Source organism: Athene noctua, chromosome 11 (genome assembly GCF_965140245.1).
Source record: "Athene noctua chromosome 11, bAthNoc1.hap1.1, whole genome shotgun sequence".
Classification (NCBI taxonomy): domain Eukaryota; kingdom Metazoa; phylum Chordata; class Aves; order Strigiformes; family Strigidae; genus Athene; species Athene noctua.
The window spans coordinates 16862935-16881917 of NC_134047.1; the positions used below are offsets into that span (position 1 = coordinate 16862935).

An 18983-nucleotide genomic window follows, 5' to 3' on the forward strand; every position below is an offset into this window, starting at 1 on the left:
ATTATAAAATTTAATTATAAATTACTTCACATACCACAGATCATAGTGAGCCTATTAAATTTTAATCAGACCTTTATAAAATGCATTTATATGGAAAAAGGAGTATTTGTTTTTGATAGATCAACCATGTTTTCTCTGCTTAGTATTACTTCATGTATGGACTCTTCTTTCACTAGCAGGAAGAATAAAAGTTGAAACAGAAGAGCTACCCTATTCAGAAAATGAGGAGAAAACAGCATTCATTTCTCCTTTTCTTACTGAAATGACCATACATTTGGCATGTCTTACTAGCCTTCTAAACATCTCTTTTGTTAGACATGTTCTGTTTCTGTACTTTGCAAGCGCTCGAGGTACTGTCTGTTTCCCCCTCCTCCCCACCCCTCAATTCAAAAGGGGAAAAAAAAAAACTCGCAGGGAATATCTTGGGATATCCGTTGTGAAGTCAGTCCAGTTTCACATCGGTAATTCTTTGAACATCAAGCTGGGAAGCAGAGTTGAAGTATTCTTTAAATCTGTCTGTGCTGTTATAGGTTGATTGACATGGAGACTTTTAAATATCAAGATAACCATGGTTAATATTCAACTATTTTTCTCTTAGTGGGAAGAATGTGTCTATCAGTGTGTGGCTTTTATTTTTTTTAAGTTAGAGAAATATTTAGTTAATCTGTATTGTGGGAGCTTGTATCTTTTTTCCTTTCAAAGGAAATTGTGGAAACTGAGAGTTGAAGTCTATAGGATGGTAAAATACCTGCTTATGAATCTTTTGAAGAGAATTAATTCATTTACCATTGATACCAGACGGTTGATATGTTTTTCCCCCTTTGTTTTAGCCTCCACGCACAGCTCACCCTGTTGTGAGGTTCTCCTGTGTTGATTGCGAACCAATGGTAATAGACAAGCTTCCTTTTGACAAGTATGAGCTTGAGCCTTCACCCTTAACGCAGTACATCTTGGAACGAAAGTCTCCCCATACCTGCTGGCAGGTATTTGCCCTTTATGTGATTCTAGAAATGTGATGGGTATCCTAAAGGTGCTTCAGTCTTTGTAAGCCTGGAGTTTTGGGGTCTGGTTGTAGACTCTGCAGTTGATGAGAAGAAACGTGTCAAGGTTTCAGTTACCTCCTTTCTGTAAGAATTATCAGGAGTCAGAATGAGTGTTCCCTCTACAGACTTTGTAATCTCATTTAGTTCTGTTTTTAGATCCATCTCATTCTGTTAAGAAATGTGTCCTGCAGGTTCCATTTTTGGCTAAATTGAAATTCTCTGTAGGCTTCCATTTGCTTACAGGGAAAACGTAGCACTAGTTTCCATCATGTTACCTAATCAACAGCTGCAAATAATTTCCACTAGGTGGTTGAAACTGATAATGGGAATTGAATGGGAGCTGTTGATCTTGTTGACTAGATTGGCCTTGAAGAGGTGCAAGTTCTGTTGCTGAAATCCTTTGTTAGATGTTGCTTCTGTGTTGTTTTTTTTTTTTGAATAGGTGACTTGTTTCTGTATCCTCTATAAAATAAGGCTTGTAGTTCCCTTTTTGTGGTGTTCTTGTAAAGAATAGCTTAGTATGTACACTGGGAGTTTGCTTAGTATGATACTTTAGATGGAAAGATGGGTTTGGAGGGGCCTTTCATGTTTGTTTCCCTAATAAAAATTAAAACAATTGAAAAGATAGCATGACTATTCAGAAAAAAAATTGAAGTTACTATTAATAATCTCATTTCAAAAATGTTCTTTAAACATTCATAGTTATATTATTTGCCTGAGTTATTAAAATTACTCTGATAGTTTTCAAAAACTGCTTTTCTCACAGCTACATATCTTACAAACTAGAGAAATAGGCTCATTGTCATAGAAACCACATACCAAACCCTGTTCCTTATGCCCTGAAAAAATAGAGGAGAAACATTTCCTTTTTACTGCAAGGCTTACTACTTTTTAGGAAAATTATTTTTGGTTAGTTGTGGGTTATTTTGACTGTCTCAGTAGGAATATGTACCATCTTAATCCTGTTGAAATACTTGTTTGTGTGCATTGCTTTTCAAGGTTAATACCCCCATATATATATACACACACTTAAAATAAAAGTCAGTGTTAAGAATGCTAGTGCTTGGCTATGACTTTTTGAATATTTGTTTTATTTAATTTCTAATTAAAACGCTTTAAATTTCTTTTATCAGTGTTGTAAACTTTAGTCATGCTATTTTATGAGTCAGAGGACTAGTTTCAAATAAATTATTTTTTAACATACCTTCAACAAATGTCCCCATACCTATTCTAAATAATTTCAGAAACTTTCCAGAGCATCACTGCAGAGCAGTTTCAGTAAAGCGCTAAGGGTTACAATGTGAAGAGCATTTTCACACTGACTGGGGGCACACTAAATGTTGCATGTTGGTTTTGTAACTGTGGAATCTTAAGTGCGTGATAGGTGTAACCTCAAACTTGACTGTTCTGGATAATTTGCTGTCTTAATGCGATTGGATTCAGATTCATTTTAACTTTTAAATACCCCGTGCTTAATACTCTTCCTGTTCTTCTAATACCATGATGTCTCTTATTCTTTATCAGGTATTTGTGAGTAGCAGTGGAAAATACAGCGAACTTGGCCATCCGTTCGGGTATTTAAAAGCAAGCACTACTTTAACCTGTGTAAACCTCTTTGTGATGCCTTACAACTATCCTGTTTTACTTCCATTGTTAGGTAGGTAATAAATTTACATTGGACTGCCAGTGCAGCTACTTCAGAATAAAAGCAAAACAATAATGGTTGGTGTTCTGCCTTAGTTTGAGACATTATAAAATAATGGAGATCAGAGAGTAGAGAATGTTGCAAACTCTTGAACATAATTTGGGAGGAGAGGATTTTCATACCCCCTCTCCCTTTTTTTCTCTCCAGCAGAGGAGGAGAGCTACCTGCTTCCAGTGCATGTTTGATGCTGTTCACCTCCTAGACACGTAGCCTCTTCCTTAACCTGGAGTAAGCGTCAACCTCCATTCTTTTCCCTCGTTTAGGGTGTGGTGTATCCAGGTTTTGCAGTTGCTCTTGTAGCAGCTAATTTTTTACAGGAAGATCAGATGCAGTGTTTGTCGTGGGTGTTGGGAAGAGGGAATTCCCTGACGCAGTTTAGAGCAGTAAGAAGGAGTTGAGCAGTGAAACAGTCTACATTTCTTCCCTGCCCAAAGGACCAGTGTTTTTTTTTTCACTCCCACAATGAAATTACTTTCTACAGGAAAGACGGTATGGAAAGGTGCTGTGTGAATAACTGCCATAATAATTGTGGCTATTGGGGTTCTGGCATAAAGGTAATGGCAGAGAGAAGAGTTTTCTGGGTGCTACTAACCCTTTTAGTTGCAGATGCTGTAAGACTTTTTTGTTCTGCTTTTTGTGGGTGTGTTTAGTGATACGGAATAACAGTGGACATCAAGAGAATTAACATTGACTCTTACTGTCTTACACAGGATTTTTTCCATTCATTTCTAGAAAAAAACCCAACACAGTTCAGGAGTTCTTTTTCATAATCCTAGTCATAACCAAAACAGAAATTTGCTTGCTGATAATTTGGACGTGTCTTCTGTAGTCATCCATGTAGCCTAATAATTTGTCCTAAAGTGTGCAAGTAGGATACTTCTAGGCTAAATGAGAGTTTCTGTGAGTTTGTGGCTACTGAATTACTGTAGCAGATGCAGTAGCTGAAAAGCCGTCACTGGATACTAAAAGAATCTCCCTATTCATTCTGATGTTGACATTTGCAGTTCTGCTATGTCTTCCCTGGCAGCTCTTGTCTTCCCCCTGCCTTTTTTGCAGGGGTGTAAAGCTCTTCCTACTCCTTGGAGAAAGGCATTTTTCAGTATATGTGGTGCTGTTCTGCAGTTTACTCACCTGGTATCCCACATCTTAAATTTCTGAAGGCTGTTTAAAGGAAAATGCAGAGCTTCTGTGTTGCCTGTGTTGTAAAGTGGATGTTTTCTTTAGAATGCAAATACTGTGCATTCCATATTGTAAACACATACACATACACGAAGTGTTACGTTCAGATCTCATTCCAGGACTTTTTTTATCCTTGGTCTAAAGCATGGAGGAATTAAGTTCTGTGGAATATACATAAAACATGAAAGCAGATCTGGCCCCTTTTCTACTTAGTGGTACAGAATATGGCTAAGATGATTAGCAGCATACCTATTAAATTATTTTGTAGATGTTTTAAAAAATACTGACTCTGTGTTTGTCTCTAGGTAGGTAGGTAGGGGTCACTTCTGTTTTCAAACACTCCCCCTGTGTCTGTCTTAATATATATCAATAGGGGACACTGATGGTTCAGCAGAGAACTGATTAGAGTGTGTAAAATCAATCTTCCATTACTCTAAACTGGATTAAAAAGAATGTGAGAACTTCCAAGCTCAGGAGAGGTCTGTTCTATTCAGCCACTGCCACCCATATTGCTGCATCATTGTGGTTCTAGTGGCTACTGCCCTACTGGTAGATTATTGTGTTGGAGGACTTAACTTGGGATAGTACTGTGGATAATCTTTCTCCGTGCCTTCTAGTGACTCTTTCAGACAAAGCCAAAACCACTTTACAACTTTGTACTGTGTTATCAAGTGGCTTGTGTGTATTCAGTCTTATAAACAGATAGCAAGGTGTGTAAGAATTTTTTTCCTTGCACGTTTGTTTTCCTCCTGACTTCTTGAGCAACGGAAGTTGTAATTCTGTTTTTGGAAAATAATGTAAGAAACAGCCCTAAAAGACAGGTAGGGTAGGTACACATGAGGAACCTTGCAGATGATACTTGAGCAAACTGGTAGTGAAAAAAGATTAAACTTGAGGAAAAAAAAGTTGTAGTGGTCTGTGACTGAAGGAGGTGAATTGAATCCTATAGATTCGGTGATTTTTTTTAGCTTGGTTTCTGCAAGAGTGGATTTGCAAGCCTCTCCTAGCTTGTAACTTAATGGGTCTGCTTTTAGAATCTGAAACTTTGTAAGGAAAGGAGCCAATTAATGAGACTTCATGAAACAGTGAAGCTGCACAGTTCAGGTGTTAACCTGACCCATGCACCCTGTGGTAAATTGGTTGTCTGACAAAAATTCTGGTCTCCATTTCTTTCACAAAGGTAAGAGAGACAATGTGGGATGTGTTGTGGCAGCTGAGCAGCTTCTTTTTGCTCTCACAGGGAAGGCTAGAGAGGCCTTATGACTAGCTTGGGGTAGCGGTTTGATCTGAGAACTGAGGAGGTGGGGTGCAGTTCTTCCCCCGCCCCCCCCTTCAGTGTGAGGCAGACTTCTGAAGACAACTTTTCAGACAGATGCTGACATACTTTGATGCTGAGTGTATTTGACCTGCAGATTATAGAAATTTCCTCTTGAAGGACTGTTGCCTTTAGCTGATACCAGCAAAGCTGTTGTACTGCGGATATTACTCTGTTTAAAAACAATTGTATGGTGGGTTCATGAAGTAGAAGTCAAATTAGGGGTTAGAGATCAGCAGAGATGAGGTGAGCTTCTGAATGCTCCCACCTTGCCGAAGGTGTTTCCTTGGCTGCCGTTAGTGGGAGGGCAGGCAACTCCTGCTGGGCAACAGGAGTTGATTATTCATTGGGAGTGTCAGCAGAAGCAGTAGTGAAACAGCCATGATGAAAATACCATGAGAAGGTGGTTAATACCCTGTCTCCATGGGCCTAAATGTGCAGAAGGATGAGCATTTAGAAAATGTCTGCCTGCGAAGGACTGCAACATGGGCAGTTTCTTTTGATGCTTTTACAAGCTCATTGAGAGAACCTGCAAGTATAGTGATTTTATATTTTGGAAACCCAGGGCTGTCTTTCTCACAAATGTGAACATAGCACGCTGTGGCACTGGGAGGGAGAGCCAAGCAATGGAAAAAGAGTGCCACAATACCTTTTTTAATGGTGATACTGTTTTACATCACAGTACCTTATATTAGCTAGATTGTTGGCAGGGAAGGATACTGCTTTCTGTGAATGTAAAATCATGTACTGGTTAAAACAAAGGTGCAGAGGCATTAGAAAGCTCAGTTACAGGAGCCAACAGGGAATGGTGGTGTACTTGCTCAGGTGGAATTTAACGTGAGTGGCGATTTTTAAAAAAAAAAGTGTAAGTTTTACTTTGGGTTACACGGTGCAAGCCATCACTCACAACTAGACTGTTGTCACATGAACTGTTCTTGTAATTAGCCTCCAGCTGAACTGCTAAAATTACCTGCTGACCATTTCCTCTCTCTCCTGCTCTTTTTTTAACTGTTCGCTGATCTTGAAAGTGCATCCAGCCCTCTTATGTGGTACTGGGTGTTAAAGATGTGTATCGGTGTTGTCTTTGTCACAATTTGGTTGTTTTGTACATTAATCTGAAGTGGATAAAGACTTTGCAACATGGTTTTAAGTTAACTGGTCTGTCTGTAGTTTTACCTGATCTCTTGAATTGTTGCAGTTTGTGTCCCTTTCCTATTGGTTTTCCATACCACGTTCCAAATTATCCAGTGGTTTTAGCTCCCTCTGAGTTTAGAAGTGATAAGAATTCTGCATTAAGTGGACCGTACAAAGACTAGTATCTGAAAATTAATAGGTTGGATTAAAACTAATCTGTGAAAGGATTCTTTCAGTACTTTCCGATTTTATTTTAAAAAGTTTGTAATTTAAGCTATGAAAGACATAGTTAACTGGGTTATTGTTTGCTTATTTATATAAGTTATTGTGCACAGCCCAGGGCAGAAAGTACATTTCAGGTGCCTGTGTTACAAACTGCTGACAGTGTATGTCTCAAACTCTTGTGATTGAGGCAGGTAAGATGTTGGTGATGTTCTCCTTGAAACTTGTGGCTGTGTTTACTACCACGACTGTCTTCCTTTTAGAGGGTAGGAGTTCCTGCACTGGGTTTGTGCTGTGGGGAGGCTGTCATTTTAAACAAACAAATTCTTTGCTGAAGCTCTACTTAGATTTGAGAACTTCTTACTTGAATATGAGAGATAAGAGAGATGCTTTTGTGTTTGACATCTCAGACTGCAGCTATGCAGTGGAGTAAGAGTTGTAGCTAGCTGATCCAATACACATTTTGCATGTCTGTGCCATTTAAGAGTGGCTGTGTGGCCGAACTGCAGGGGTTATATACTGGTACAACCTTCACAGGGCAGGAAGTGAGACAGTAATAAAGTGCTGATAAGGGGTTTAAGGTTCAAGCTGTACTCATAACCAACTCATAGACTTTAAAATATTAGGATATACTATAATATTGAATGCTTTTTTATTTTGAGTTTTGGGAAAGGGGTGTAGTTTAACTTCCATTTTGCTGCAAAAAGCTAATAGGCCTATAAGAATGGATGTTATTTTATGTCTGCCATATGTCATATCATCATCACAGGTTCTTTTGGATAATGGTGCTAAGCATGTGGTATATTGAGATTTTAAATGGAGTTCTAACTTGTCCTTTCAAACTCCACCCCACTTCCTTCAGGCCAGGAAAGAGAACAAGTAGCATCTGTAGTGTGGTTTTTATATGTGATACAGAATTCATTTAGATTGGAAAATACCTGTAATTAAGTGTGGTTTGACTACGAGAACTTGGAAAATCGTATCTTAACATCTGTTCGATTTGTGCAGAATACTATGCAAGTCAAATTTTCTTCTCCAAATATATCTTCCTGAAAGCTCAATCTGGAGAAAACAATTTCCTTGCTGCATCTGTCTTTCGCACACCCTCTTCTGTGCATCTTTGTCTCCTGCAGCTCTCCGCAGTTAATTTTTGGACATCCCTTTCTCCAGTCCTGCATTAGCCAGTATGTTACAGCCCTGCTAAGGAGAAACTTGATTTCAATTGATAATTCACAATTTCAAATGATAAATTGCAGGATATTGTATTCGGTTTTGATGTTTAGAGATCACTGTTACAGTTTATAATGTGCACGGCAAATAGGTACATGCTTCAACTCGGTGATTCCTAAACAGCAATGTGCACATCTCTAGTGTGAGCAAGGTATTTCTAAAACAGTATCCAAAGGAAATAATCTGTCTGGTTGCCCCTCTCTTAAAGGGCAGCAGTTTTTATAGCTATTTACTGTCTCTTGTTTATATCTGTGGGAGATTTTGCTGCTCTGACATGAGGCAGGCAGTGTGGCTGGAGGTACACCCCGTCTCTGCCGGGGATTAGCTGCTGCTGTTGTGAGCAGAGTCCAGCAAAGATGACCAGAAGGATTCCCTGCTCCCCCCGCCCCCGCCCTTGATGCCCAATAATGTTTTTACTGGAGACCAGAATTCATCATACAGGTTGAACAAAAGAAAAGCTGGGCTGAAAATGGAAATTGAACCAAATGAATGTTGTTTGGTTTAATCAGATACAGGGAGTCTGATGGTGCAAGAGGGGTAAGGGAGGTGAAGCTCTTAACAGGTGGATCTGTTGCACCTTCCATGCTGCTAGTAGTCATGTGCAATATTTAAGTCTGGTGTCTTGCCTAAAATGAGGACTTGTTCTGGACAGTCTACTGCAGCTAGGACTGGGGATTCACAATCCTTCAAACCTAAGGTTAAGAACAGTTTTTGTGGGGAAGCCCCATTGGGAGATGGGTGGAGGGAGAAAAATGGGGGGTGGGGGGGGGGGGTGGAGCCTGGCACGTTGAATTTTGGATACCACTAATGGTCTGGGACTATATAAATGAAACTTTCTTCTGTTTTCCTTGTTGCAGATGACTTGTTTAAGGTTCACAAACTTAAGCCAAATCTGAAGTGGCGACAGGCTTTTGACAACTACTTAAAAACAATGCCTCCTTACTACTTACTGGTATGTTCCTTTTCTCATTCCATCCTCCTGGGTATAATGGCTGATGTGACCAGAGTCCTGTGCATCATACCTCTTCCTAGTAAATTTTGTTTACATAATTATGATGACATTTTAGGCAGTAAAGGTCTTGCTTTGCAGAGATATATGTAGATCAGGTCAAACATTTTTAAGAAATAAACAAATTTCTAGTAATACTGAGTAATAGTAACTGTTTTAAGATATTGAATATGTTTTCTGTTCATTAAATGTTAAATAAGCTTTGATCTAGAGTACTTCACATTGTTCAGAGAAACCAAATTTGGCATTATTTTTGTAACTCGATAAAGAAAATGCAGATTTGTTTGTTTACTAATGTGGGTGAAGTGCTAGAACTTGGGAAGCTGATACTAAGAGAACTGGCTGGGCCAAATGAAGGGTGGGGGGATGGCACTGTGTCACCATTTACATGTAGCTTGGACAATGCACCTCAATATGGACTTGCATCATCCCGGCTATTCTAGTACTGAGCCTTTGAGTGGAAATTGCCAGTGGCACCACACTGTGTGGTGTCTTGGTAATGTGGCATAATGTCCGTTGCGAGCTAGTTAGACAACCAAACTCATGTCACATGTTATCTGAATAGACTTGAATTTTAGTGGCCAAAAGTGGAAAAGCTAGAGCACTAATCCATGTGCCTTAGCTTCCTGTAATTGATCTTATAAATTTTTTTTTTAAAGACTTATTCTCTTACTATTGTGTATTTTGTTTTCCTTATAGCCATTAAAGAAAGCCCTAAGGATGATGGGAGCTCCAAATCTGATATCAGATAATTTAGATTGTGGACTTAGTTACAGTGTTATCTCTTACCTTAAAAAACTCAGCCAACAGGTAGTATTGATAAAACCTTTGCAATTAGAAGTGCGTTGATTATTTAGTTTGTGGTAATCTCATTATAAAGCAGTTAATCCCTGTGGGAGTTCATATGGGTGTACAGCATATATTATAATTGAAGACTGTTGAGCATTTCCACCGCAAATATGGATGAATCCAGAGTGGTTCTGTAGCCAGTGATTGTGCCTTCTGTAAGTGGTGGAGGGGAGTGTGAGAGACCTCTTCAGCTATATTTTAAGTATCTGCTTAGACCTTTAAACTCCAAAGTTTATCACTAATTGGATTTGTGACTGCTCTTGCCATTGTTCTTCACAGCTGAAGTCAGAGGCTTGCTCTCAGTGTCATGTTTATTTCCATGTGTGCCTTGGCAATGTGTATGTTCCAAAAAAAAGTGTATGGTCTTATCCATGGGGCATAAAATGATAGTTCAAGCTTTATATCCGAGCTTCCTGTTTCCCTTCAGGTCAAATCCATTCTATGTGTTAAGTGTGACCTGGTGGGAAGTAGTCTTACATATCTTTTTCTCTGTGTCAGGAGTGCCGTTTCAGGTGTAACTGTCTGAAAGCCATGCCTCCTTAGCACAAATGGTTCTTACCACAGTAGTTTAATATCAGAAGTCAGTGGGGAAGCGGTGCAGCCTTTAAAATTACAAAGAAAAAATCCTCCGCCTTAAAGAATGCACAAAATAGATTCCAAAAGCCTCTGAATGACTGAGCATCTATTAGACATAAAACTTCCTGTGGTATTTTGGTTACTTAATGACATGCAAATTCATATTATTTATCTGCAATATGGAGTTGGAATGACTTGAGATGGCTGCTGTGGTTTTCACAGACATTCTCAGCACATGAAACAGTTTGAATGTGTTGGGTGCATTATATGGCTCCTATGTAGGGACAAGCAGTACCAGAATTCTGCTGTGCTCCTGCTGTCCTTAAATTCCGTGTTTCCCACAGATAATGAATCAAATTCTGCAGAGGATGAGATCTGGGGGAAGTGGGTTGCAATCACCATGGGTTTTGGGGTTTTGGTTGGTTGGGGGTTTTTCTGAGATACTACAAGTGGGTAAAAATTTTACTTTGAATACAGTTAAAAGCTTAATACAGTAAAATTCTCTGTAGCTATAATAAGAAAACTGTGCTAATTGGGGAAGTGATAATGTTTTTAGAAACGTACTGATGAAGCGAATTTCTTTTACGACTTTTTCTCCCTTGTTGCAAAAGTAGTACAAACTTTAGTTTGTAGGTTATTTAAAAAAAAAATCTGAAATTATGTTACTGTATCTGAATAATACTGGTTTAGATGCAACTTTACAGTAACCTAAGGCATCCCACCTTTCATTATTTTTTTACTTTCTTTTAAAGATGATTGTTTAGGGACACACAAGAGTCACAGACTTGCAGCAAAATCAGGGATATTCACAGACCTCCTACTAGCATATAAATTTAGATACACTGGCTAAATATTTTTTCCATGTGCTAGCACATTAGGATTTCTTTCTACTTGAGATCTAATGTATGTAATCCAATATATCCCTGGGTAGGTAGTTCTCCTGTTTGTTGAGTAGTTAGGAACTAAATTTATAGTTTTGTTCTATTAATGTACTATGTGTGTTATACTGGAAATCTGTAATGCCTTTTGATTTTTTAACTCATGGTGTGATTCCATTTTAGACAAAAATAGAGTCGGAACGGATAATAGGTTCAGTGGGTAAGAAAGTTCCACAAGAAATTGGAATAAAAGTGAAAAATCACTCCAGTGGCCTCTCCTTGGTACACAGTAGGGATTTTAAGCAACTGCTGCAAGGGATCACTGGGGAATCTCCACTGAGACTGGCGGAAATGAATGTTAAAGAATTTGCTGGCTTCCACATAGGACTTTTAAACAAGGTAAACAGCATAGTGATCTTGCATGATTAAGCAGTTAATCTCTTCTGTTTTAAATGGGTAACTATTATGGACTTACTGTAGAAGTAGTAAGTACTTTCACTGGATCATGAAGAGTCCAGCGTAGGCATAAATAGTGAGGAGAGTAAATGCAATTTTTTGCACTTGATTTTGGGACACTGGTAGTAAACAAAGATTATTGTGTTTTCAGTGACCATCTCTGCAAAAGACAACTAGTGTTGTTCATGTAGGAATTAACCTGCTTAATCTTAATGGAGCTGAAAGTGCAAATACTGACTAAAGTCTTGTTGAAAAGATAGCCATTGAGTCTGCTGTGTCCAGTTATGAAGCTCTGAAGTTACTTCAGAATCATTTTTTTTAATAATTAACATTATTACAGTTCATAGGGGAATTTCTCTGTGTATGGGAACTAATGAGTTAACTGAAAGTTATTTGTTTTGCTATAAAACTAGGATTTGAAGCCACAGGCATTCAGAAATGCATATGATATTCCCCGTCGCAGTCTTCTAGACCAGCTAACTAGAATGAGAACCAATCTTCTGAAAACACACAGGCTTATATTAGGGCAGGATGAAGGTAAGTAACCACTCTTCTTCATTAACAGTTTGGAGAGAGTACCACTATTTTTTTTCATTCCCTGAAGTAATGTTTTCTGTCCTGGGTGTGGGAGCAGAAGTGGACATTGCATCATTTATTGAGTCAGTCAGTGTCCTTTCCTTGACTCTGAAGGGGAAAGAAGGAAATTTTTGCCTTCCGTCATACAAGATGCTATGCTTGATTTGAATTTTAAAAATAAGTTTCATGGGAGAGCTTTCCTATACACTAAGGTTCAGTAGACATGTTTTTATAATGATGGTGGTATGAAGCAGAGATGAGGTTATTTTGTTTTACCCTTGTTAGGTACGTGGTGGTCTAAAGATGCAGTTGTTAGCATAGAGATTAAGCTTGCTTATTTTTCATTCTACTTCAGTCAATTAAGGTCAACTCTTAGCAGCCTTATTTCCAAAATTGTACTCTTCAGCTCTTCCTCCATAGTGAAAAGAAATAGTCATTTCTAGTTCTTAAACACTAACACTTGCAATTGAAGTGTGTGAAGTTTGTATTGCCTTAATTTTAAGGTAGACTAAATTAAGATCTCTTGTCATGTTGCAGACTGCCTTCATAGTGTTCCTGTTGCTCAAATGGGAAATTACCAAGAATACCTGAAAATGATGCCTTCACCCCTTCGGGAGATTGACCCAGATCAACCAAAAAGACTTCATACGTTTGGCAATCCATTTAAACAGGACAAGAAGGTAGGAGGAGCCACGCTATCTGCTCTATCTTTATTTCACGCCATGTTAAATATAATTTGTGGGTAGAATTTCTCTCCCACAGCTGCGGTATGTTGCTAACCTGTATAGCTCTTCTGTCATGTGTGGAAAGGAGTGCTGTCTTTCACGTGGTCCAAGAGAAACCTGTGTAGAATCATGCTGATGTACGGAGTGGTGGTGATCTGTCTCTAATTACAGTGTACATTAGGTATCTCTGTTCTGAGAGTCATAAAGTGTTTTGAAAGCCACTTGGAATTTTAACACAGAGGAACTTACTCCATCAATGAATTGATGAAACAATTTATATTTTGTGCTGTTTTTTTAAAAAAATTTTTTTTCTTTTCAGGGTATGATGATAGATGAAGCAGATGAATTTGTCGCTGGGCCTCAGAATAAAATTAAGCGTCCTGGAGAGCCCAATACTCCAGCATCACTGAAGAGGAGGCGTAGCATGTCACCACTGCTGAGACGGCCCCAGTCACCACCTGTTGTCACAAATCATGTTGGTGGGAAAGGGCCACCGTCTGCCTCTGGATCCCCATCATATCTGAACCTCAAAAGCATCCCAGCAAATAATAAAGGTATATTGAGTTGTAGTACAGCAGCCTGCATGGTGACAAGTGGGAAAAGTGTTTTGTGTTAAAACAAAAAATTGATTCAGAAGGGTCTATCAGCATGTATGCATGCTTTAGTGTTATGTAGGACTGAATTTCTTTGGCCTAGATAAACAGACTGCTGCTATAGCTAATGAAGTCCGGAATAAAAAAAATAATTTTGATGAACTGTTTTTAAAAAAAATGTTACTGAAACCTTTCACCAAGATGGTTTGGAAGTGGGGATTTCAGATCAGCTTTTAGTTCTCATCTGTGTATTCTGTGGTGGGGAAGGAAATTGAAAATGTGGTTACGTTTTCATTTCCCACAAATACTATTTTTTTTACCCACCTATTGCAGCAGATGGAGTCAGAAGAAAACCCTGTTAGCTGGACTTGGGGGAAGGAAAACATTAGTTTACTTAGAAGTCATAATGCTGCAGTAGAAATACAGAAAATGGTGGCTCTGTGACAGTGATATGAGATGGTAACAGTCCAAAGGGAAGTGTTTTCTTGGTCACATTGAAGGTTGAATAAAAGTCCTGGAGAGTTGTTCAGCACTGTCAGATCACCACACAGTACTTCAAACAAGAAAGGGTACAGAACTATTTCCTTTTGGTTTTTTGATACTGCAGTTATGCACTAGTAAGATACATATTTTTAATTTGTAGATACGAATAACAGTATTGTCCAAGATGGCAATGGAGAGAAGAAAGCAGAAAATTGTCAGTCACTGGAAAAACAAATTGATGGCTTACCTGTGCAAATGGCTCCTTCCGTTCCAGCTTCTATGGGAGAGGATGAAATGTTACCCAATGACTTAGACTCTCTACCTGTTGAATTCAATTGTTTAAGTGAAGATGGGTTGGATCATAAACCTGTTACCAACGCACTTGTTCGAGGGCCTCTAAATTACAGTGTGACTGGAGATGACCAAAAACGGGCGATGGAGTCCACTTCTGAATCTGTGCCAAATTCCTTTAAAATAACACCTATGATGTTGGAGGGAAGCAATGCTGATATCAAAATTAAAGTGATGAAAGAGGTTCGCAAACCTGGAAGAAGTAAGTTTTGATTATGTTTTTTTAGTTGTATATTATATGTGGTGCTAGAGAGAAGACTTTTTCTTGAAATAAGGAGCTCTTTTGAATATACATACAAATTCAGATTTTGACTAATTTCTGATTGCTTGCATATGAGCAATGAAGGGACAAAAAAGGAAGAAAATGCTTACATGCTGGGCAGGGGAGTTGAAGTTTAGACAGCAGTGTTTGGGAAATTGAGTGCCAAATGACCTTGTTTGTCCTTGAAAATAAGTAAACTGCTATAATAAAGAGATACTCTGAAAGGACCTTCCAGAGGTTTTGTTTTTGTAGCTCTATGAGGGTGTTACCAGTGATCTAATGATACTAGATAGACTTCGCCTTATGCTGCACTGCTCCTTGCATATGCCTAGTGTGCTTGGTTGCTTTGTGTTTGTCAGAACCTCCTTTGGAGGGCAGGGGCATATGTAGCTACAAGGGTGCATCTTGGAATATGTCTAAAAGAAGAGTCTTAGCAGTTAATAGCAAAGTGATTTTGATTTTTTTTTTTTTGTGAGATAGTGTAATTAGTGGTGGAACACTGGTGTAAATCAACTCTTAAGAATTGAAGACTAAAAATTACTCTTTTTTTTTCCTATAACGTTTGATAACTCCCCAAAATCTAAAACATCATGAGGAAAAATAACTTCCTCAGCTTTTGTTACTTGTTTTGCCTGTACCTGTATACAGGATCAAAACCAAAACACTAACCTGAAACTCCAGCTCATCTGTATGCTCTTAAGATTTGTCATAGGCATAACCTTTCTGTTTTTTCTTAAATGGCAGATGTCCATAATGTGGTCTGTATCTGAGTGAATTATTTCTACAAATTAAACTACTGAATATTTTTCTAATACATTGTCAAGTGCCAGTAATTAGTATAATGGAGTATTCTTAACTCTTCTGGGTTTAAGGTGTTTCCAAACTTCCTACTTGAGTATGTCTTTGCTTCCTGTTTTGCAAAGTGGGCTTGTCTAATCTTACACCAAATTTATGTCTAGTAAAGGTGATGTAGAGTAAAATAGTACTATGTTCAGTATGAGTCACCTGTCTTGCTGCAGAGTTCAGGCAGTCATCAAAGGAAGAAACTGAATAGTAGTGGATTAAAGATGTACATCTATTTATTCACAGTTCTGACCATATATCCTCTCTGTGCCTGCTGCATCACTCTGAGCAGGCTCTTAATCACAGCACCATAAGTATCTTTTTGTTGGGTTCAACTACGGAAAATACTGAAACAGTGCTATTTAATTTGTTTCTAATTTAATGTGTCCAGTTCATTCGTTTGCAGTGGACATATTTACTTTGTACTTGTAAGATAGTGTAAGCACAGTTAATATGACTAGGCACTGATAGTTTGTCTAAGAGAACTAGTCCAAGGAGAACTAATCCTAACCTCTGCTTTCAGAAATTACATCTCTAGATTAAAACAGGACTTGGTGGCCCTACATCCATATTGACTGATGGTGATGGCACTGTGTTCATGGAGATAGATTCTCTACCTAGCCCACATGTTCTGAGGACAAATGTTTCTAGATGCTGCTCTTAAGAGAAGCTAATTCTGTGGTGCCACATTTGCATACCAGATCGTTGGTATCACCTGCTTTTTGTGCATAAAGCTAATGCTGGATTTTTTTTTTCTTGTCTTGCATGTATTACCATACACAAGACATGTGGAGCTGGGCCTTGTTCAGGTTTTTTTGCTGTTAAACTTCATGGAAAATGCATTTGCAAGATTTATTTTTAATATATGGTTGTATTTTTTTATCTTTTTTTTTTTTTTTTTAGATTATGAAAAAATTTTCTCTCTTCTTGAGGAGGTGCAAGGACCTATGGAAATTCAGAAGTATTTCATTGAATTTGCTATCAAGGAAGCAGCAAGGTTGGTATAGATATAAAAGACTTGGAGTCATAAATATTAATTTAGATCACAGTAGCAAATCATAAAATTTTCTCGCACTATTATTTTCTGTTTTCCTTTTTCACATATTTCAATTATTATAAATGTTTCAGTGGTCAAACTGCTATTTTATGGAGTAAATGGTCTTTACTTAAACTTTAAATGTGAAATGGAGAGATGGGGCACTATTGAAGACCAACCCAAAATTTGGGTGGATTGAGGAGGGGCGGCTGTATTAAATTTTCTGGCTGTTCTAATGCCAGAAATAAAGCAAGCTTTTCCACATGGGAAACAGAGAGCCTCTGGTAATATGATTTATCATGGCTGAATAGTCTTGAGCTGTTCAACTGTATTTTTGGAAGAAAAAAAAAATTCCTCTCCTTCTTTCCCATAGGTTTAAAAAACGGGTCTTAATACAACACTTAGAGAGAATACTAGAGGAACTAGAATTCAACAGCCTACCCAACAGAGTTAATCACGTCAACAGTAGATAATAATGTACCAGCCAGACGAATATGGACCAGGAATGAGTTTGCTGTGCCGCAGAAGAGTGGAAGAGGATGTAGCTGCTGCCCTCCCCATCTTGGCAGTCAAGTGATTTTCCTATCACAGTCTGAGAAGAAGCAGTGGAGCTTTAACTTTAAGAACCTCTATCGGCAGAAGCTGGGCTATAACCTTAAGGATTTGCTATGAAAGGTGTGGCTTTTTTCCTGTGGAGGGTGCTATTTGCTCAACAGGCTGAAGAAAATAACCATTGCTGCCCCTCCTGCAGGTGATGAGAATTTACTCATTTGAACGCTGTCATTAGACATTTACGTGCTATAGGCAGCAGGTTGCACTAAAATGGGGCACTGTCAAATGCACACACTGTCTGCATCGTGGAGAGAGCCCGTGTGTTCCCAAAAAAACCCTCCCAGAAACACCTGCACTGGTAAAATTGCATGTTGCCACCACAGAGACAAGGGTCTTGTTCCCAAGAACTGCTAGCCATGCCTTTAAACTTGAGATTCAGTGTAGATTGAGAGTAAAGAAACTGCTATTGTGTTAATGAAAGCTAAAGACAGCCCTGTGACTGTTACCACCCGATGGTCACTAAACAATCTACCTCAGACTCTCTTCTGTTTTGTCTGCAGACATTATGAAAGTGCACCTGAGGCTTCCCAGGTCCCCGACTTCAGTTCTCTTTCATCCTGTGAGGAGGACGGAGATTCTTCAGGTGGCCTTGGCACACGCTGTGCTTTGGAAGCACTAAAAGGAAACGCTTTTAAAAACGTGTATTTTAATGTTCATACAAAAGAGATTATTTTGAACAGTATTGTTACCAGATCACTAATTTGATATTTTAACTGTATAAATTTTTTGGAACATATGTATATATAAAATAAACCATTTTATTAATTTTTAATAAGTGCTAATCTGAGGAGTCTGTAGCGGGCAGCACTGAGTTCCTCCAATTGTCTGTTACCAACAGACTGCTAATATTTTTTGTAAAACCAGTGTGTAGTGTAGCTATGCTGCAGCTGAACCTGATCTTGCACACCCTCAAACACATCTTGTGGTGGTAGTTGCAGAGTGTTTGTACCCTGGAGCACCTGCCCCATCACTCGGCTCAGCCAGTGTGGGGTGCACAGTTTTACTTGGTATTAAAGGCACCAAGTTCCAATTTGCCAAACCCTTGGTTACCTGAGCTGGTATCCTCTCCTCCGTTCCTCTTACTATTTTGTCCAAAGGTAATTTTACGTATCACAAAACATGCAAAGAAGACTGAAGCACCTGCATGTAATTAATTTTTTCCTTTAAAGCAGTACCAATAATGTGCCAGTATTAAGTGGCTCTTCTGATAATTGGTGTATTTTCAGTTGTTCACACGTAATGTCCTCTGATCCTCTAACAGGTTTCTTTCAAAGACGGGTTGAAGTTGTGCTCGTGTTAACTGGCTCTTTACCTTGTACTGCAAATACTCTAGGGATTCTGGATGACTAGCCAGTGTCTGACAGGCAGGGAAACAAATTTTAGCGGGTGAGACTGTACTTCTCCATTCCTACTGATATTTTTAGTACTAGCCAGCCTGTGAGACATCTTTTCCATCCTCTCTGAAGCAGTGGCCTTGTCTGTCTGGAAGATGCAGTTTGACCATTGGAATTACAACAGTGAAACTCAAGAAGGAAATAAAATCCAGCAACAGCAAATCTCTGTCACAGTGTTATATGAATGAAATGACACAAGGAAGGGTGTTGCTATAAATGTGTCCCACTGCTTATCTTAGAAGTAACTTTTATTCATCTGTACAGTTGAACAATTTTTAAAAACACAGAAATACCTTGGAGTGATAAAAAGGGGGAGTGAATCCCCATTCAGAATCATTATGTGGAAGCTGTACATCACCGTGATAGACCTCCCATGCCTAATGTTGGACTCTTTTAAGAGGATTTATTTACAGAAGGTCAGATATACTGTGCATACCTTGTTTTAAAATGGCCTGGTTGCATGCATCGAATTGCATGTAATATGCTATTTCTGAAGTAGTAGGTGGTAAGAG

General features: G+C 38.6%; 1 protein-coding gene across 11 annotated transcripts in view; it reads left to right on the forward strand.

Annotated features, from left to right (window-relative positions):
* LOC141964550 (integrator complex subunit 6-like) overlaps positions 1 to 17833 on the forward strand; it is a 41843-nt gene extending 24010 nt beyond the window's left edge. The window contains exons 8-19 of one of the 11 annotated variants that reach the window (XR_012634347.1): positions 831 to 983; positions 2568 to 2700; positions 8686 to 8780; positions 9537 to 9647; positions 11324 to 11539; positions 12010 to 12133; positions 12710 to 12852; positions 13217 to 13451; positions 14134 to 14526; positions 16333 to 16426; positions 16839 to 17140; positions 17578 to 17716. Coding sequence is in view for 9 of the 11 variants with exons in the window: in XM_074915095.1 (XP_074771196.1) it covers positions 831 to 983; positions 2568 to 2700; positions 8686 to 8780; positions 9537 to 9647; positions 11324 to 11539; positions 12010 to 12133; positions 12710 to 12852; positions 13217 to 13463; positions 14134 to 14526; positions 16333 to 16426; positions 16839 to 16938 (1809 nt within the window). In the remaining 2 variants the exon portion in view is untranslated. Of the gene's footprint in view, positions 1 to 830; positions 984 to 2567; positions 2701 to 2895; positions 2977 to 8685; positions 8781 to 9536; positions 9648 to 11323; positions 11540 to 12009; positions 12134 to 12709; positions 12853 to 13216; positions 13464 to 14133; positions 14527 to 16332; positions 16427 to 16838 lie in introns of those variants that run through there. The other 10 variants (XR_012634346.1, XM_074915096.1, XM_074915099.1 and 7 more) reach the window with 10 other exon arrangements.
* The last annotated feature ends 1150 nt before the right edge of the window (positions 17834 to 18983 follow it).